This window comes from Zootoca vivipara, chromosome Z, assembly GCF_963506605.1.
Source record: "Zootoca vivipara chromosome Z, rZooViv1.1, whole genome shotgun sequence".
NCBI lineage: Eukaryota > Metazoa > Chordata > Lepidosauria > Squamata > Lacertidae > Zootoca > Zootoca vivipara.
In genome coordinates, this window is record NC_083294.1 from 3,609,793 (window position 1) to 3,630,559 (window position 20,767).

The 20,767-nt window shown below is 45.1% G+C and overlaps 1 protein-coding gene across 1 annotated transcript in view; it reads right to left on the reverse strand.

Annotated features, from left to right (window-relative positions):
• Nucleotides 1-14,941, reverse strand: part of LOC118083838 (proteasome subunit beta type-7) — a 51,989-nt gene extending 37,048 nt beyond the window's left edge. The window contains exons 1-5 of the mRNA XM_035112792.2: nucleotides 14,808-14,941; nucleotides 12,336-12,429; nucleotides 10,152-10,249; nucleotides 5,414-5,554; nucleotides 2,569-2,684 (exon numbers count right to left, since the gene is read on the reverse strand). Of these exons, the coding sequence (XP_034968683.1) occupies nucleotides 2,569-2,684; nucleotides 5,414-5,554; nucleotides 10,152-10,249; nucleotides 12,336-12,429; nucleotides 14,808-14,881 (523 nt within the window). The 5' untranslated portion in view covers nucleotides 14,882-14,941. The remainder of the gene's footprint in view (nucleotides 1-2,568; nucleotides 2,685-5,413; nucleotides 5,555-10,151; nucleotides 10,250-12,335; nucleotides 12,430-14,807) is intronic.
• Nucleotides 14,942-20,767: the final 5,826 nt, after the last annotated feature.

Here is a 20,767-nt window from a genome sequence, read left to right on the forward strand (position 1 = left end):
TTCAAACAAACCAAGAGTCAAACCAGGGTTCCTGGTGCAAGGCGGACACGAATCCTGGGGTTTTGGCTCACTAATCGTTCACCATACAAAGGCGGCAAAGTAATTTATTGTTCAGCCGTTTAATAATTTATCAGTTTCGGGGCACGTTTATAAATATTAATCCCATTTCATATTTCATGTTAATTCATGTAAGGGGGCCTGAATAGAATATTACATCATAAATCCTAGAATAGCATTCTTTCAAAAATAAGATTTTTATGCTCAGGATAAATAATTTACTACTTTGAAGGGTGCCATGGCGCCACCTATTGGTGTAAAAAAGCTAAACACTGTGTTGTTCGAAGCATTTTCTACAACTCTGCTTGTCTATGCCCAGGACTCCAATTTTCCCTAACACTGGCATGAAATTTTTTTACACCTCTTCCATAATCTGTAACAGAGATGCTTCTATGATTGTGTCTGTACGCGCACAAACACATTAAACTCATACCTCGGGGTTTAAGTACACCTCGGTTTGAGTATTTTTAGGTTAAGTGCTCCGTAGACCTGTCTGGAATGGATTAATCCACTTTCCATTACTCCAATGGGAAAGTTCGCTTCAGGTTAGGTCCGGACTTCCAGAAGCAATTACACTCATACCTCGGGTTAAGTACGCTTAAGGTTGAGTACTCTGCGGACCCATCTGAAACGGATTAATCCACTTTCCATTACTTTCAGTGGGAAACTTCGCTTCAGGTTAAGTACGTTTCAGTTTAAGTACTCCGCGGACCAGTCTGGAACGGATTAATCCATTTCCATTACTTTCAATGGGAAAGGACGCTTCAGGTTAAGTATGCTTCAGGTTAAGTACGGACTTCCAGAACCAATTACACTCATACTTCGGGTTAAGTACGCTTCAGGTTGAGTACTCCCCGGACCAGTCTGGAACGGATTAATCCACTTTCCATTCCTTTCAATGGGTACGTTCGCTTCAGGTTAAGTACACTTCAGTTCAAGTACTCCACGGACCAGTCTGGAATGGATCAATCCACTTTCCATTACTTTCCATGAGAAAGTTCGCTTCAGGTTAAGTACGCTTCAGGATAAGTACGGACTTCCGGAACCAATTACACTAATACTTCGGGTTAAGTACGCTTCAGGTTGAGTACTCCCCGGACCGTCTGGAATGGATTAATCAACTTTCCATTCCTTTCAATGGGAAAGTTCGCTTCAGGTTAAGTACAGACTTCCGGAACCAATTACACCCATGCTTCGGGTTAAGTACGCCTCGGTTTGAGTACTCCGCGGACCCGTTTGCTTCAGGTTAAGTATGCTTCAGGTTAAGTACGGACTTCCGGAACCAATTACAGTACACTCATACTTCATGTTAAGTACGCTTCAGGTTGAGTACTCCGAGGACCGTCTGGAACGGATCAATCCACCTTCCATTACTTTCAATGGGAACATTCCCTTCAGGTTAAGTACGCTTTCGTTTAAGTACTATGCGGACCGTCTGAAACGGATCAATCCACTTTCCATTCCTTTCAATGGGAAAGTTCGCTTCAGGTTTTGTACGCTTCAGGTTAAGTACAGACTTCCAGAACCAATTGTGTTTGTAAACCGAGGTACCACTGTATTCCTTCAAGTAATTTAATAAAAATGTTTGACCCTAGTAAACACAGAGGTGCTGGTTTTGTGGTACATATAGGCAGGCAAAGCATTACAGCAAAGTGAAATTGGGGTCAGAATAAACTGAATCTACAGGAGAAACTCAGAAAATTAGAATTTCATTGAAAAGTGCATTTATTTCAGTAATGCAACTTATTATTTTTATTTTTCTATTAATTTTGAGAAATGCATGACATGCAAAGCAAGATACGCCAAGCCTTGATTGGTTGCAATTATAATTATTTGTTGTTAGGCGGGTCAATTATAAATGGAATGGAATTAATGATGAGCCACAGCAATGCGTGGCAGGGCCAGCTAGTGTAATTAATGAAATGAATGAAATGTGGCCCAGACCACATAACACTGGTCTTGAAAGATCTACATTGGCTCCCAGTACGTTTCCGAGCACAGTTCAAAGTGTTGGTGCTGACCTTGAAAGCCCTAAACGGCCTCGGTCCAGTATACCTGAAGGAACGTCTCCACCCCCACCGTTCTGCCCAGACACTGAGGTCCATCGCCGAGGGCCTTCTGGCGGTTCCCTCACTGCGAGAAGCCAAGTTACAGGGAACCAGGCAGAGGGCCTTCTCGTCAGTGGCACCCACCCTGTGGAATGCCCTCCCACCAGAGGTCAAAGAGAATAACAATTACCAGACCCTTAGAAGGCATCTTAAGGCAGCCCTGTTTAGGGAAGCTTTTTAATGTTTGATGGATTTCTGTATTTTTTTTAATATTTTGTTGGAAGCCGCCCAGAGTGGCTGGCGGAACCCAGCCAGATGGGCGGGGTATAAATAATAAATTATTATTATTATTATTATCATTATTATTATTATTAGGGAGCAAATGCATGTTTCACCTGTAATTATGGCAGATTTCAACTAGCGGGCAGTGCAGTTACCAAAGTTGAAACGGGGAAAGACTCACCCATTGTGACGTAAGGCAATTTGTCCGTAGATCCATGAGGATAGATGCTGTAAAGGTGGGCCCCTGTGACATCTACCCCTCCTAGAACCAGGGCGGCTCCAATATAACCTTGATATCTGGGAGACATAAATGTGTTTAGCATGAGAATGTGTGAACACCATAAATGCATTGCAACCAGCGTTAGAAATTGGGATACAGAAACAACAACAACAACAACAGCATATTTTGGTATTTGTTGGAAGCTGCCCAGAGTGGTAGGGGAAACCCAGCCAGATGGGCGCGTATAAATAATAAATAATAATAATAATAACAGCAACAATCACCTCCCTTTCGCCCACAAATACAGATTCAACAATTTGATGGCACAAGGAAAAAAGCTTTTCCTGTGCCTAGACGTTTTTCTATATAGAGTAGGGTGATGACTTTTTCATTGTTTTTTCTCAAAAATTATTTTTCCTGAGAGGTAAATTCCATTGAAATATTTTAAAAGGTTACGCACAATCAGTTTTTAATTTTTTTGTATGCCGTGTTACCATTTCATAAAATTGTATGAACAATTCTATATATATTTCGTATCAAATTTGGACACGCCACATTCCACAATGGGGAGTGTCCTTAGCAACGTAGGGTATACAAATGTCACACCTGTGCAAGGTAAAAGCCCCTTTTAGGGACCTCCAAACTCAGCCAGCAGACCCTGCCGGGCATGCTGGGAAAAGAACCTACGGGAGAGGTAGCAAAGGATCGCCCTCTAGCGGCATCTATACTGTTACTGCAACTAAAAAAAGCTTCCTTGTGTGTTTGATGACCCTATATAATGTTGTATATATGTGACTCTAAAGCTTGGGTTCCATTTTATATCTGCTTACAGTGACTTCAAAAATGGTCAAAACACTGATAAATAAAAAAATTTAAATCATTTTGTATGTGACGGTTTTTTTTATCAAATCTCTTTGAAAGTAAGATTTTTATCTAATCTTTAATGAAAGCTTATCAAATACAGGGAAATGAGGTTGTAAAAAAGTCATCACCCTAATATAGAGTCCTGTACAGACGTCCTTTCCCCCCTTTGCAAAAAAGCTGCACAATTGTGAGATAATCCCACAAAAAAACCCCAGGGCTTTTCCCTTTTCCTCCTCTAAAAATTAGCTGCATCTTTTGCTCAGGTGCATCCTAAGGACCGAAAAATACGGTAACTGCTGCCCCTGGAGGCGTCTGCTTGTAAAATTGTTTTTATACGTATTTTAGAACATGCCACTCAATTGCTGAACATTCCTAATTACGTGTATCTCTATGCTGCTTAGAATCAGAGAGTTGGAAGAGACCGCAAGGGCCATCCAGTAAAACACCCCGCCAAGCAGGAAACACCATCAAAGCATTCCTGACTGATGGCTGTCAAGCCTTCGCTTAAAGATCTGCAAAGGAGGCTGCACCACACTCCTTGGCAGCAAATTCTACTGTCGAACAGCTCTTACTGTCAGGAGGTTCTTCCTAATGTTTAGCTGGAATCTTCTTTCTTGTAGCTTGAATCCATTGCTCCGTGTCCGCTTCTCTGGAGCAGCAGAAAACAACCTTTCACCCTCTTCTATATGACATCCTTTGATATATTTGAACATGGCTATCATATCACCCCTTCACCTTCTCTTCTCCAGGCTAAACATACCCAGTTCCCTAAGCCGTTCCTCATAAGGCATCGTTTCCAGGCCTTTGACCATTTTGGTTGCCCTCCTCTGGATACCTTCCAGCTTGTCAGTCTCCTTCTTGAACTGTGGTGCCCAGAACTGGACACAGTACTCCAGGTGAGGTCTGACCAGAGCAGAATACAGTGGTACTATTACTTCCCTTGATCTAGATGCTATACTCCTATTGATGCAGCCCAGAATTGCATTGGCTTTTTGAGCTGCTGCATCACACTGTTGACTCATGTCAAGTTGGTGGTCTACCAGGACTCCTAGATCCTTTTCACATGTACTGCTCTCAAGCCAGGTGTCACCCATCCTGTATTTGTGCCTTTCATTATTATTATTTTTGCCCAAGTGTAGTACTTTATGTTTCTCCCTGTTCAAATTCATCTTGTTTGCTTTGGCCCAGTTGTCTAATCTGTTAAGGTCATTTGGAAGTGTGATCCTGTCCTCTGGGGTATTAGCCACCCCTCCCAAATTGGTGTCATCTGCAAACCTGATCAGGATGCCCTCAAGCCCATCATCTAAGTCCTTGATAAAGAGGTTGAAGAAGACTGGGCCCAAGACAGAACCCTGTGGGACCCCACTAGTCACTTCTCTCCAGGATGAAGAGGAGCCATTGATGAGCACCCTTTGGGTTCGGTCAGTCAGTCAGTTCCAAATCCACTGAATGGGAGCATTGTCTAGCCCGCATTTTACCAGCTTCTTTACAAGAATATCATGGGGCACCTTGACAAAGGCCTTTCTGAAATCAAGATAGGCTATATGCACTCTCTCTAGTGTAGTTCTTTTCAGATGAAGGAAGGGCACAGGAAGGGAGCAGGGAGAGAGATGCCATCCTGAACGCTGTTAAGGTCATTTGGAAGTATGATCCTGTCCTCTGGGGTATTAGCCTTCCCTCCCCATTTGGTGTCATCTGCAAACTTGCTCGGGATGCCCTCAAGCCCATCATCCAATCTAGCCTAGCCCACATTTTAGCAGCTTCTTTACAAGAATATCATGGGGCACCTTGTCAAAGGCCTTACTGAAATCAAGATAGGCTATATCCACAGCATTCCCTTCATCTACCAGGCATTTAATTCTGTCAAAAAATGAGATCAGAATGTAGAAAGAAAGAAGGGGAGGAGGCAGCTTTGCTGATACTCCGTCCACGAACCAGTTACCTGAACAGCATCTGCTTGAGCATCCGGTTGGCTGTGACCACCCTTGGAAGCCGCCCAGTTGAGAGTGAGTGGAGTTCCATGTTAGAAGAGATCATTTGAGTCGTCATTTCGGTGTCTGCAGCCGTTCCAGCACCGCAACAACTGCAATCGTATTGACTTCATTTAGTAAACAAGCAGCGTCCGAACAATTCTCTAGAAGCCATGAGCACACTTGGTTGGCAGCCGCCCCACACACCCTCCGAACTCTGGCACGCAGGGTGAGATCCTCCCTGCCTGCGGACTGTCTCGCCAGAGTGGTGCGTGCTGTGGTTATCTCTCGCTTGGATTACTGCAATACGTTCTATGTGGGGCTACCTTTGTTTTTTATGTTTTTTAAATTTTAAAAAGTTTTTTATTCTAATTATTAAAACATTACACAACACACAACCATATAATATAACATATAACATAACACAACATATTATAACATAAATGTAACAAACTATAATTAACACACTGTATATTCCTGCGTATAAGACTACTTTTTAACCCAGGAAAATCTTCTCATAAGTCGGGAGTCGTCTTATATGCCAGGTCTTATTTCTTATACAGCGAGTATATCCCAAACTCTATATTTTAACTGGGATAGTTGGGGGTCGTCTTATACGCACAGTCGTCTTATACGCTAGAATATACAGTAAAATAAATATAACAGAACCTAAGAAACTCATAACCTCGAAATTATATCAACTAAAAACCCCAAAAAGAAACTAAATAAACAAACAAAAAATAATTAAATTAAAATTAAAATACTTCCGATTGTTGACTTATCGCTTACCCTTCTATTCTCTAGTAAGTCGCTTTCTCCACAATTATTATTTAAGCCACCTATCATAGGTGTATCTCCTTCCAATATCTGTTAGAATTCCCTCTTGTGGGCCTACCCATGTTTTTGTTTTTTCCCATTATTTTTATTAATTTCCACATCAAGCATATTACATAGTTAAACATTTAGTCACATTACATTTGTTATGTTTACAATTTATCTTTTACATTTGTCCGTATCTTTGTTTCCTAATCTTAAATCTCAGATTACAAATTCAACTTAAAATTTCAAATTTGACTTCCACACTACTTTCTTCTGCCATTTTTAGATTCGTATATCTGGTTGCGCGGTATAATAATAATAATAATTTATTATTTATACCCCGCCCATCTGGCCGGGTTCCGCCAGCCACTCTGGGTGGCTTCCAACAAAATATTAAAATACAGAAATCCATCAAACGTTAAAAAGCTTCCCTAAACAGGGCTGCCTTAAGATGCCTTCTAAAGGTCTGGTAATTGTTATTCTCTTTGACCTCTGGTGGGAGGGCATTCCACAGGGTGGGTGCCACCACCGAGAAGGCCCTCTGCCTGGTTCTAAGGTTATAATAATCCTTATAGTTTCAATTTATTTTTGACTGTCTTCATATCGTTATCAAACCTTTATCTTACACACTTATCTCCTCAATTCTTAAACCCCATATATAATTTTTTTTCATTTTCTGTTTTCTTTTTTTGTACATTGTATTCGTGTTTTCTGTCTAGATATCCAATAAAGATTTCTGATTTGTTGTTGTGAGCTCATTTCCTTCTGCAAGTAATTTCTTATTAAATATGTTATTTTAATTCTACTAGCTTGTCTATTCTCGGGACCCAGGCGGCGCTGTGGTTAAACCACTGAGCCTAGGGCTTGCTGATCAGAAGGTCGGCGGTTCGAATCCCTGTGACGGGGTGAGCTCCTGTTGCTTGGTCCCAGCTCCTGCCAACCTAGCAGTTCGAAAGCACGTCAAAATGCAAGTAGATAAATAGTAACCGCTACAGCGGGAAGGTAAACGGCGTTTCCATGTGCTGCTCTGGTTTGCCAGAAGCGGCTTTGTCATGCTGGCCACATGACCTGGAAGCTATACGCCGGCTCCCTTGGCAAATAATGCGAGATGAGCGCGCAACCCCAGAGTCGGTCACGACTGGACCTAATGGTCAGGGGTCCCTTTACCTTTACCTTTTAGCTTGTCTATTAGTTACAGGTAGGCAGCCGTGTTGGTCTAACGTAGTCAAAACAAAAAATTAAAAAATCCCTTCAGGTAGCACCTTAGATGTATCTGAAGTGTGCATACGCACGAAAGCTCATACCTATGACAAACTTAGTTGGTCTCTAAGGTGCTACTGGAAGGAATTTTTTTCTTTTTTGTTTTAGCTTGTCTATGCATGTCATAGATTTTTCTTTCATGCTGTCTTATTCTCGATGTTAATTTTGCAATTTCCATATATTCCACAATTTTCCTTCGCCAGTGGGGCTACCTTTGAAGGTGACCTGGAATGTGGCAGCTGGACTGGTAACTGGGAGCGGCCACCGAGACCACATAACACCGGTCCTGAAAGACCTGCATTGGCTCCCAGTACGTTTCTGAGCACAATTCAAAGTGTTGGTGCTGACCTTGAAAGCCCTAAACGGCCTCAGCCCAGTATATCTGAAGGAGCGTCTCCACCCCCATCGTTCTGCCTGGACACCGCGGTCCCTCTCCCGTGGGATTTTTGGTGGTTCCCTCGCTACGAGAAGCCAAGTTGCAGGGAACCAGGCAGAGGGCCTTCTCGGTGGTGGCACCCGCCCTGTGGAATGCCCTCCCATCAGATGTCCAAGAGATAAACTACGATAATACCTCGCTAGACGAACGCCTCACACAAAGAAAAACTAGCAAGACGAAAGCGTTTTGCGAGTTTTTTGGATACTCGTACGACGAACTTTCCTATGGCCATGCTTCGCAAGACGAAGCAGGGCAGGCGCGTGAACGGGAGAGGGGACGTCTGGTTGGGAGTGCGAACAGTGAGCGGCTGTTGGGGAAGGAGGGAGGGAGCGGGCAGAAGTTTCCATTGTCGTCCCGCCGGCGCCCCTCCCTTACTCACTTGTCGGTGCCCGCAAACCACTGGCTTCCCCTCGCCACAGTCACCGTGTCGGACGGCATGGCTGCATGGAGGCGCGCGAACGGGAGAGCGGCCGTCATTGAGCAGAGCGCGGGCTGCCGAAGCGCTCCATCCACCCCCGTCCCGTCCAGTTCTACTGGCTGCGCGCGAACGCAAGAGTGGCCGTAGTTGAGCAGAGCGCAGGCTGCCAAATCGCTCCATCCGCCCCCATCCCATCCAGTCCCACCCACTGCTGGGGAAGGAGGGAGGAGCCTCTCCCTGGCCCTCCTCCTGCTTCCCCCTCCCCAAAGCCTTACAAACTTCCGGAGCGGTCGTGGTAGATGAGTCGGCGCCATTTTTTTGCCCTTTTTCTTAACCATAGGAACACATTAATTAAATTTCAATGCATTCCTATGGGAGACGACGCTTCGCAAGACGAAATTATCACGAAACAACTTGTGGAACGAATTTATTTCGTCTTGCGAGGTTCACTGTATGTGACATTTAGAAAACATCTGAAGGCAGCTTTTAATGTGTAAAATTTTAATGTATTTTAAGCTAGGTTGAGAAACCCAGCCGGATGGGCGGGGTAGAAAAAAATTAGTATAATAATAATAATAATAATATGCTGGGAACCAGAAGGCCGAACCTGCGTCTCAGCAACCAATAGGCTATAATAATAATAATTTATTATTTATACCCCGCCCATCTGGCTGGGTTTCCCCAGCCACTCTGGGCGGCTTCCAACCAAATATTAAAAACAGTACAGCATCAAACATTAAAAACTTCCCTAAACAGGGCCGCCTACAGTTGTCTTCTAAAAGTAAAATAGTTGCTTATTGCCTTGAGAGCTGCTGGGAGGGCGTTCCACAGGGCGGGTGCCACTACCGAGAAGGCCCTCTGCCTGGTTCCCTGTAACCTCACTTCTTGCAATGAGGGAACCGCCAGAAGGCCATCGGTGCTGGATCTCAGTGTCCGGGCTGAATGATGGCTCCTTCAGGTATACAGGACCAAGGCCGTTTAGGGCTTTCAAGGTCAGTGCCAATACTTTGAATTGTGCTTGGAAACGTACTGGGAACCACTGTAGATCTCTCAGGACCAGTGTTATGTGGTCCCGGCGGCCGCTCCTAGTCACTAGTATAGCTGCCGCATTCTGGATTAATTGCAGTTTCCAGGCCACCTTCAAAGGTAGCCCCACGTAGAGCGCATTGCAGTAGTCCAAGCAGGAGATAACCAGAGCATGCACCACTCTGGCGAGACAGTCCGCGGGCAGGTAGGGTCTCATCCTGCATACCAGACGGAGCTGCCCTGGACACAGAATTGACCTGTGCCTCCATGGACAGCTGTGAGTCCAAAATGACTCCCAGGCTGCACACCTGGTCCTTCAGGGGCACAGTTGCCCCATTCAGGACCAGGGAGTCCCCCACACCCACCCGCCCCCTGTCCCCCCAAAACAGTACTTCTGTCTTGTCAGGATTCAACCTCAATCTGTTAGGCAGCATCCATCCTCCAACCGCCTCCAGGCACTCACACAGGACCTTCACCGCCTTCACTGGTTCTGATTTATTAGCCACTCTATAGGAATCAAGAGCTAACTAGGCAGTGTTAGTCCATTAAAGCAGGCGGACATTTTCAGGAGAGGACGGAGAAGTCCCATTGTGCAATATCAACAGTTAAACACCCATGCTTTTACTTCCGACTTTTCACTAGTGCCCTCCATTCGAAACAAATCCTTTGCAACTTTCCACTTCCCAGAAAATCTGAGGGCGTGAGCAGGCCTTAAAAAAAGAGGTTAGTAATACAGTATATATATACTTACTAAATGTTTGGAGATATATAGTGTATTTTCGAACAGTTCTTGTCAGCAACAACCATTCCTTCAGTGGCTCTTGTATCTGCTCCAAGCACTATCCCATCCTAGGGAAAGAAAGGGAGATGGCAACCGCATACCTTATTTTTCGCTCCATAAGACACACTTTTTTTCTTCCTAAAAAGTAAGAAGAAGTTTCTGTGCATCTTATGGTGCGAATGCGTGATCCCTGGAGCCAAATTGCTCAGGGGCGAAAGGCAGATCGCACTTTTTTTAAAAAAGAAAGAGTTAAAGGCTAACACGAGGGAACGAGAGTGTTGAAAGGAACCCACTCAGCAGCTGATTGCAAGAGATCGGGAGGGAGATAAGGGAGCTACCTCCCTTCCCAGCCCCAGCCCCTTGCCCAGGCCTCCATTGTTGTGTTTCCCCAGCGACATGTGACTGGCTGATTAGATTATCTGTCTGGAAACTGTAGAAATGGCTCCCTTTCCTAAAGAAGCTGCAGAACTGCGAGTTGAACCTCATAAAAACAGGATTTTTTCACTTTGCAAGGAAACTCAACAACTCAAAAATGGAACGTTCCCCCTTTGCAAGAAAGATGCACAACTGTGAGCTGACCCCCCCCCCCAAAAAACAGGGCTTTTCCCATTTGCATAAAAAAGGTGCACAACTTTGAGCTGATCCTCAAAAAAATGGAGCTTTCCCCCTTTGCAAAAGAAGGTTCCTCAAATATTTAATGGGGGACAAAGGCACCTAGGCCTCTAGGAATTGGCTACTATGCCTAGGACAATTCAAGCAAAAAAAATATTTTTTTTCTTGTTTTCCCCCTCTAAAAACTAGGTGCATCCCAGGGTGGATATTTTTTTGATTTAAATCAGATTTTGTTTAAAATAAAATGCTTTTTGAGGAAAATATATTACCATCCAAAGGTTATTCCATCATGAAATAAAGATTAGTTTTTAAATTATGTAGAATAAGGTTGTATATGTTTAAAAAAAATTGGTAAATAAATTCCATTAATCCATTCACAATGTCATGCTCTTCCATAGATTATTGGGCAGTTTCTCTGCCTACAAGATATTATCACAGACGCATGGTTTACTTTTGCAGTTCTCAAAACTGAATTTGACTCAGCAGAGATCACATGCCTCTTCTTCACAGCAAAAATGTTATAACATGAACAGAGTTGAGAAAAAGACCTTAATCCTATTGTTCTCCAACCTATGAATACAGAATCAACCCCTTCAGTGCCAAGTTTCAGGAAGTTCCGTGAATAGAATAGAAACAATATTTTTCTGATTGTTTGGAATGGACAGTATTTAAGTTTTCCATGTGTAGGCTGGGCTGCAAGTCTAAGTTTCTATATAGATATATACCCTGTCTGTATATGTGTGTGTGTGTGTGTGTGTGTGTGTGTGTGTGTGTGTGTATATATAGTTTAGCCAAATTAGTTAACAAACATGGATGTTTGTTTAAGCAAATAACATATGCTGTAATGCTATTGTTTCAGTTGAATAAATCTATTTAAATTGTTATTATTAAGGTAATGATTATTTTTCTCCTTCCAAAGTACAACAGAAAAGTTGTCCAAATATGAATGTTTGACCTATTAAACTGGGGTTAAAAAAACTAATATGAAAAGTTGTGATTCTAAAAATCTTCATCTACTTGCATATTCAAGTTATACCAGCAAGAATTAGTCTTTATGTAGAAAACGATGATTTAAATCAGGCATCCCCAAACTGCGGCCCTCCAGATGTTTTGGCCTACAACTCCCATGATCCCTAGCTAAGAGGACCAGTGGTCGGGGATGGTGGGAATTGTAGTCCAAAACATCTGGAGGGCCGCAGTTTGGGGATGCCTGATTTAAATCAAGCCTTACTGACTAGTGATTTAAATTGTGATTTAAATCGGTTTGATTTAAAACAAATCCACCCTGCGTCCTATGGTGAGGTACGTCCTGTGGAGCGAAAAATACGGTATACGCTTACCTGGAAGCAATTGTCACTAAACTTCGTGGGACTAACTTGTGAGTAGACATTCATATGACAAAGCAAAACAAAACAAAACTCCTTCCAGTAGCACCTTAGAGGCCAACTAAGTTTGTCATTGCTATCGTGTACATGCACACTTCTGCAGAGAGGAAAAACATTGGAAGAGCTGACTTTACTGCAACAAGGATTGGGGCCTCACCTTAAACACTACCCCAGCAATGGTGGTGCCGGTCTTGCGGGCTGTGGGAAGACGCAGGCCCTTCTTGGTCCCCTCTGCTTCAAGCTGAGAATTCCTACAATAATAATAATAATAATAATTTATACCCTGCCCATCTGGCTGGGTTTCCCCAGCCACTCTGGGCGGCTTTCAACAGAAAAATAAAATACAATCTATTAAACATTAGAATCATAGAATCGGAAGAGACCACAAGGGCCATCCAGTCCAACACCCTGCCAAGCAGGAAACACCATCAAAACATTCCTGACATATGCCTGTCAAGCCTCATAAGGCATCGTTTCCAGGCCTTTGATCATTTTGGTTGCCCTCCTCTGGACACGTTCCAGCTTGTCAGTCTCCTTCTTGAACTGTGGTGTCCAGAACTGGACACAGTACTCCAGTACTCCAGTGAGGTCTGACCAGAGCAGAATACAGTGGTACTATCACTTCCCTTGATCTAGGTCAGGCACCCCCAAACTGCGGCCCTCCAGATTTTTGGCCTACAACTCCCATGATCCCTAGCTAAGAGGACCAGTGGTCAGGTATGATGGGAATTGTAGTCCAAAACATCTGGAGGGCCGAAGTTTGGGGATGCCTTATCTAGATGCTATTAAAAGCCTCCCTAAACAGGGCTGTCTTTTAGAAAACATCTGAAGGCCGCCCTGTTTAGGGAGGCAGATTTTCTCTTGGACATCTGATGGGAGGGCGATCCACAGGACGGGTGCCACTACCAAGAAGGCCCTCTGCCTGGTTCCCTGTAACTTGGCTTCTCACAGGGAGGGAACCACCAGAAGGCCGTCGGCGCTGGACCTCAGTGTCCGGGCAGAACGATGGGGGTGGAGACGATGATTACAACAGGAAGTAATCATGAAAATGAGGCACTGGTGCTAAAAATTAAAGTCTTCTCCATAGATAGTGTAAGGATATCCAGGCTAAACTGCGGCCCTCCAGATGTTTTTGCCTACAACTCCCATGATCCCTAGCTAACAGTACCAGTGGTCAGGGATTATGGGAACTGTAGTCCAAAATATCTGGAGGGCCAAAGTTTGGGGGTGCCTGATTAATACAGATAGATAGCTATAATATAGATAGATAGAGAGATAGATAGATAGATATAATATACTGTAGATAGATAGATAGATAGATAGATAGATAAAAGATAGATATAGATGTAAGCAGTTTTGGTGAAAAGTGGAAACACACCCACATGTCCTTTTTACATTTATATATATAAAGATATAAAATCCCAGAACTGTTTCATATTGGGACACCCCCACCAAATAAAATAAAAATAAAAAATAAGAAGTTTCATTACTGAAATAAAGGCACTTTTCAACGACATTCTAATTTCCCAAGTTTCCCCTTTATATTATATCTATCTATATCTAGCTATCTATATATATAGTGATGTACGGAAGTGAGAGCATATATATAATCCAGAATTGTTTCATATTGGGACATAAATAATAAAAAATACAAAATTAAACACAAAATAAATATTAAAAGAAGAAATAATGAGTTGCATTAAATACTGTATATACATACATTTAATATACATATAAATATATATGTGTGTGTGTGTGTATACTGTATATGCATACATTTTATATACATATAAATATGTATGTATGTGTGTGTGTGTGTGTGTGTGTATATATATATATAGATAGATAGATAGTATAATGTATAAATAAAACACAGGTGGCGCTGTGGGTTAAACCACAGAGCCTATGGCTTCCTGATCAGAAGGTCAGTGGTTTGAATCCCTGCGACGAGGTGAGCTCCCGTTGCTCGGTCCCAGCTCCTGCCAACCTAGCAGTTCAAAGGCATGTCAAAGTGCAAGCAGATCGATAGGTACTGCTCCGGCGGGAAGGTAAACGGCGTTTCCGTGTGCTGCTCTGGTTCGCCAGAAGCGGCTTTGTCATACTGGCCACATGACCTGGAATCTGTACGCTCGCTCCCTCAGCCAGTAAAGCGAGATGAGCGCCGCAACCCCAGAGTCGGTCACAATTGGACCTAACGGTCAGGGGTCCCTTGACCTTACCTTATATATATACACACACATACATACATATACATATTATATATATTTATATATACATGCACGCACGCACGCACACATGTACATATATAGATGTAGATATGGATTTTTATATAGAGATCTATATAGATATAAAGATGTAGATATTGATACATAGCTTTAGATATAGATATATTAGCATTATTATCATATATACATATATACAATCCCAGAAATCTGGGGGGGGGGAGCTTGGGCACTTCCAAGTAGAGCCCCTTTCCCCGTCCGCAGCGGAGGCCTCGCTAGGCCTCGGAGCCTCCTGAGTCACGCCGCCGCCGCCTCGCCCTCCCTCCCGCCCGGCTCCCTTCCACCTCCCGCGCCGCTCTCCGTCCGTCCCCCCGTCCCCCGGGGCCTCCACTGACGGACTGACTGACCGGGCGCAATTGTGGAAGCTGAATCCTCCGGCAGCGTCGGCCGGCGAGGCCTGCATGACGGAGAGCGTTGCCATCTTGCTCGAGTTTCCCCTCAGGCGGCTGCGGCGGAAACGGAAGTGGCGTCAAAGGGAGGGAGGGAGGGAGGGGGCTGAGAGAAAGACCGAGAGAGAGAGACCGAAAGCTGAGGGAGGAGGAGGAGCCTCAGCGCCAGGGGGCTGCGGCGGAAGCGGAAGTGGCGTCGAAGGGAGATAGCGGGCTGAGAGAAAGAGACATACAGTAGAAAGAAAAGTGTTCTCGAAGCTACGAACATGAGTTTGACCAAACTGCGGGAGGCAATGCAAGACAGGAGTGCCTGGCGTGCTATGGTCCATGGGGTCAGGAAGAGTCGGACACGACTAAACCACAACAACAGAAAGAAAAGAGGGGGAGGAGTTATGAGGAGGCCCCGCCCACCAATAACCAGCCCAAACCTGAAGGAGGAGGAGAAGCCTCAGCGCCGGGCGGCTGTGGCGGAAGTGGCCTCGGAGGGAGAGAGGGAGGGGCAAAAAGGAGGGAGGGCGGGGTCACGGAACTACAACTCCCATGAGACATAACTGAGAGGGCAAATGGTCAAGGATGATGGGAGTTGTAGTTCCTAAAGATCTATAGCCTGCATAGCCAACCTCGGCTCTCCAGATGTTTTGGAACTACAACTCCCATGACCCCAGCTAACAGGGCAAATGGTCATGGGAGTTGTAGTTCCAAAACAGCCGGCGAGGCAACGTTGCCTCTGCCTGTTTTGGAACTACAACTCCCACGATCCCTAGCTGACAGGGCCGGTGGTAAGGGATCATGGGAGTTATAGTTCCCAAAAAGCTGGAGAGCTGAGGTTGCCTTGCCTGTTTTGGAACTACAACTCCCATGATCCCTAGCTGTCAGCCAGTGGTCAGGGATCATGGGAGTTGTAGTTCCAAAAACATCTGGAGCAGGTATAGGTTACCTTGGCTCTCCAGATGTTTTGCAACTACAGCTACCATATTCCCTATCCAACAGGGCCAATAGTAAGGGATCATGGGAGCTGTAGTTCCAAAACATCTGGGGAAGCATGGCTGCCTATGCCTGGGTTTGCTCAGCCAGCCAGTATTTATTTCCTACAACTTAATGCAGGCATCCCCAAACTTCAGCCCTCCAGATGTTTTGGACTACAATTCCCATCATCCCTGACCACTGGTCCTGTTAGCTAGGGATTATGGGAGTTGTAGGCCAAAACATCTGGAGGGCCGCAGTTTGGGGATGCCTGACTTAATGCTTTTGCAAGGAAACTTCTGGGGGAGATTAAGGGCTTCCTCTTGTCTTGCCTCTTCTTCCTTTCTTTCTCTAACCCAGACATCCTCAAACTTCGGCCCTCCAGATGTTTTGGACTACAGTTCCCATCATCCCTGACCACTGGTCCTGTTAGCTAGGGATCGTGGGAATTGTAGTTCCAAAACATCTGGAGGGCCGCAGTTTGGGGATGCCTGCTCTAACCCCTGCCTCCCTCTCCCCCCAGCCGCCTCTGCTCCGCCTAAAAGGGACAACTTGTCAGCTATGGAGGCTCTTTGCAGGTATGTTTAGCCTGGAGAAGGGAAGGTGAAGGGGTGACATGATAGCCATGTTCAAATATATCAAAGGATGTCATATAGAGGAGGGAGAAAGGTTGTTTTCTGCTGCTCCAGAGAAGCGGACACGGAGCAATGGATTCAAACTGCAAGAAAGAAGATTCCACCTCAACATTAGGAAGAACTTCCTGACAGTAAGATGTTCGGCAGTGGAATTTGCTGCCAAGGAGTGTGGTGGAGTCTCCTTTTTTGGAGGTCTAAGCAGAGGCTTGACAGCCATATGTCAAGAATGCTTTGATGGCATTTCCTGCTTGGCAGGGGGTTGGACTGAATGGCCCTTGTGGTCTCTTCCAACTCTATGATTCTATGATTCTACAAGCTGACGCGGCCGTGCGTTGCTGTCAGCCATATGTCAAGAATGCTTTGATGGTGTTTCCTGCTTGGCAATGGGTTGGACTGGATGGCCCTAGTGGTCTCTTCCAACTCTATGATTCTATGATTCATTTTACCAGCTTCTTTATAATAATATTATAGTCAATTCTCTCCAAGATGAAGAGGAGCCATTGATGAGCACCCTTGGGGTTCGGTCCGCCAGCCAGTTCCAAATCCACTGAATGGTAGCATTGTCTAGCCCGCATTTCCTCAACTTTTTTACAATAATATCATGGGGCACCTTGGCAAAGGCCTTGCTGAAATCAAGAATATCATAGTAGACACTTCTCTCCAGGATGAAGAGTAGCCATTGATGAGCACCCTTTGGGTTCGGTCCGCCAGCCAGTTCCAAATCCACTGATTGCCTACCCCGCATTTCACTAGCTTCTTTCCAAGAAGCTTTCCAACACAGTTTTCTTTACGAATCTTATTTTTGTTTTGTTTCTCCTCTGCCCCCTCCCCCTGCCTCCTCACTTGATGAAGTTAAACTCCAATCTCTGGGGCAAATTAAAGGCTTCAGAACCGCGTTGGCATGCAAACAAACAGAGCAGTTGGTGGGGAGGGTGGGGGGCGCAGTCTGGGGAGAAAGAAATAGCAGGTTTTAGCTAGAAGGGACAACAGCCTTATTTCCCTCTTGGTCCTTGACAACAAAGCAGATGTCCTCCAATTATAATTTTACCTCTAGTAATAGCTGTGCCACCCTTCCCGTATCCTCCCAGGTAAACACGCCTTGCAGATGTGCGCAGGTGAGCCTGGCTGCCGTTCAAAGCAGCCCTCCCCGCAGCTACGCCGCCACCTCCTGTCGCCACCTGGAAACGTTGAGCAAAAAAAAAACATCCCTTCCACCAGCACCTTGGAGAGCAACTAAGTTTGTATTATTTTTTCTAAAGTATTAAAATCAAACTTTATTTGATTTTATTTTTTTCTAAAGTATCATTGGAGAGCAACTAAGTTTGTCTTATTTTTTCTCTAAAGTATTAAAATCAAACTTGATTTGATATGATTTGTTCTAAAGTATTAAAATCAAACTTTTTTTCTAAAGTGTTAAAATCAAACTTTAGTGAGATTTAAATTAAAACCTATCAAATCAAGACAAAACAAATGAAAATGGATCACATCCAAATTGAAGAATGCCTGCAAATCATCATACTTCCATATTTTCATCTGAAAAAAATCACTAATATCTAATACAGTACAGAATTCATCTAGACCAGGCATCCCCAAACTTTGGCCCTCTGACCCATGCCCCCTCCTCCCCCCACCACACTGGCTCATCCCTGTGATTGGCCCCTATTTCCCCCCCATTTATTTTTATTTATTTACTAGCTGGCCCTGCCATGCATTGCTGTGTCTCATCCCTGTGACTGCCCCCACCCTGTGCCGATCCATGATGTATCCCGCCCCCTCTTCCCCCCCACCCGCCTTATTCCTGTGATTCCCCCCACCCTGTCCCGACCCATGACATATCCGCCCCCTCTTCCCCCCACCCGCCTTATCCCTGTGATTCCCCCCACCCTGTCCTGACCCATGACCTATCCTGCCCCCTCCTCCCCCCACCCCGGCTCATGTGACTGCCCTCACCCTGTCCCGATCCATGACATATCCGCCCCCTCTTCCCCCCACCCGCCTTATCCCTGTGATTCCTCCCACCCTGTTCCGATCCATGACCTATCCTGCCCCCTCCTCCCCCCACCCCCGGCTCATCCCTGTGACTGCCCCCACCCTGTGCCGATCCATGATGTATCCCGCCCCCTTTTCCCCCCACCCACCTTATCCCTGTGACTGCCCCCACCCCGTGCCGATCCATGATGTATCCCACCCCCTCTTCCCCCCCGCCTTCTCCCTGTGATTCCCCCCAACCTGTCCCAACCCATGACCTATCCTGCCCCCTCCTCCCCCCACCCCGGCTCATCCCTGTGACTGCCCCCACCCTGTGCCGATCCATGATGTATCCTGCCCCATCTTCCCCCACCCGCCTTCTCCCTGTGATTCCCCCCACCCTGTCCTGACCCATGACCTATCCTGCCCCCTCCTCCCCCCACCCCGGCTCATCCCTGTGACTGCCCCCACCCTGTCCCGACACATGACCTATCCCACCCCCTCCCCCACCCCTGGCTCATCCCCGTGATTGGCCCCACCCCACCCCAACACATGACCTATCCCACCCCTCCCCCAACCATTGTCTCATCCCTGATTGGCCCCACCCTCTCCCGACCCATGACCTATCCCGCCCCATCCTCCCTCATCACCCCCCACAGTGGTACTATTACTTCCCTTGATCTAGATCAGGCATCCCCAAACTCCGGCCCTCCAGATATTTTGGACTACAATTCCCATCATCCCTGACCACTGGTCCTGTTAGCTAGGGATCATGGGAGTTGTAGGCCAAAACATCTGGAGGGCTGCAGTTTGGGGGTGCCTGAGCTAGACCTTCCTGTCTAGTCTGTTTTCTCAATCAAATTCAACTAAAATAAAATGTACACCAAATATATCTCATGAACATGTCAAACAAATAGAATTTTCCTCTCCTTTCATATACTTCCACTGGTCTTCATCTTGATCTTTAACTTGTTACTGCTTCCTCATCATTCTAAACTTCACTTGTTATCCCTTCTGTTTTATGATCCTTACATACAGTACAGAGCTTTAGAAATGAACCCAGGATTTTAATGTGGGACCTTGTTGTTTCTGAATTTCCCCCAATTTTGTTCAAAATATTTTTTGCTACCACCTCTGGTTGAATCGCAACTAAGTTTGTCATTGGTACAGGTGAAACTCGAAAAAATAGAATATCGTCGAAAAGTGCCTTTATTTCAGTACAAAAAATTCCTTCCAGTATCACCTTAAGATCAACTAAGCAACGCATGGCCGGGTCAGCTAGTAGAATCATAGAATCATAGAGTTGGAAGAGACCACAAGAGCCATCCAGTCCAACCCCCTGCCAAGCAGGAAACCACCATCAAAGCATTCTTGACATATGGCTGACAGCAATTCGTGGCCGGGTCAGCTAGTAGGATCATAGAATCATAGAGTTGGAAGAGACCACAAGGGCCCCCCAGTCACGCAACTTAAAAGGTGAAACCAATCTATGAGATAGATGTATGACATGCAAAGCAAGATACAGGTGAAACTCAGAAAATTAGAATATCGTCAAAAAGTGCCTTGATTTCAGTAACACAACTTAAAAGGCGAAACCAATCTATGAAATAGATGTATGACATACAAAGCAAGATCTGAGATCGCCTGGAAACCAATGTCCCCACTGTGGAAGGACATGCGGATCCAGAACTAGCCTCGACAGTCACTTACGGACCCATTGCTAAAATCGTGTTGATGGAAGACAATCTTACTCGGCTACGAGGGATCGCCAAAGACGAAGAAGAAGACTTCTAGTTGGACGTCTACCAGTTGGAGAACAGACTTGACCAAAGGTGTCCTGGGCTTTGAAGACACTCGATCTCAGGACACAGGGGTGCTAAGAGGAAGGCACGCTTGGCAAATCCACACCGTGATCAACTCCCGCCCGGAAACCAATGTCCCCACTGTGGAAGGACGTGCAGATCCAGAATGGGTCTCCACAGTCACTTACGGACCCATTGTTAAAACCGTGTTGATGGAAGACAATCTTACTCGGCTACGAGTGATTGCCAAAGAAGAAGAAGAATACCCCTCCTCACCCTGTCACTATATATAAGGGTCTGAAGACTTCTGTTTCTGTGTATCTGAAGAAATGTGCGTGCGCATACAGGTGAAACTCAGAAAATTAGAATATCGTCGAAAAGTGCATTTCTTTCAGCCATGCAACTTATTATTTTTTTCTTTTTCTTTTAATTTTGACAAATGCTTTCTTTTGGAAATTCCACAGGAATAAAACAAATAGTTACAATCCTACAAAAATAAACAAAAATAAACATCGCTATGACATTTCATTAATTCCACTAGCTGGTCCTG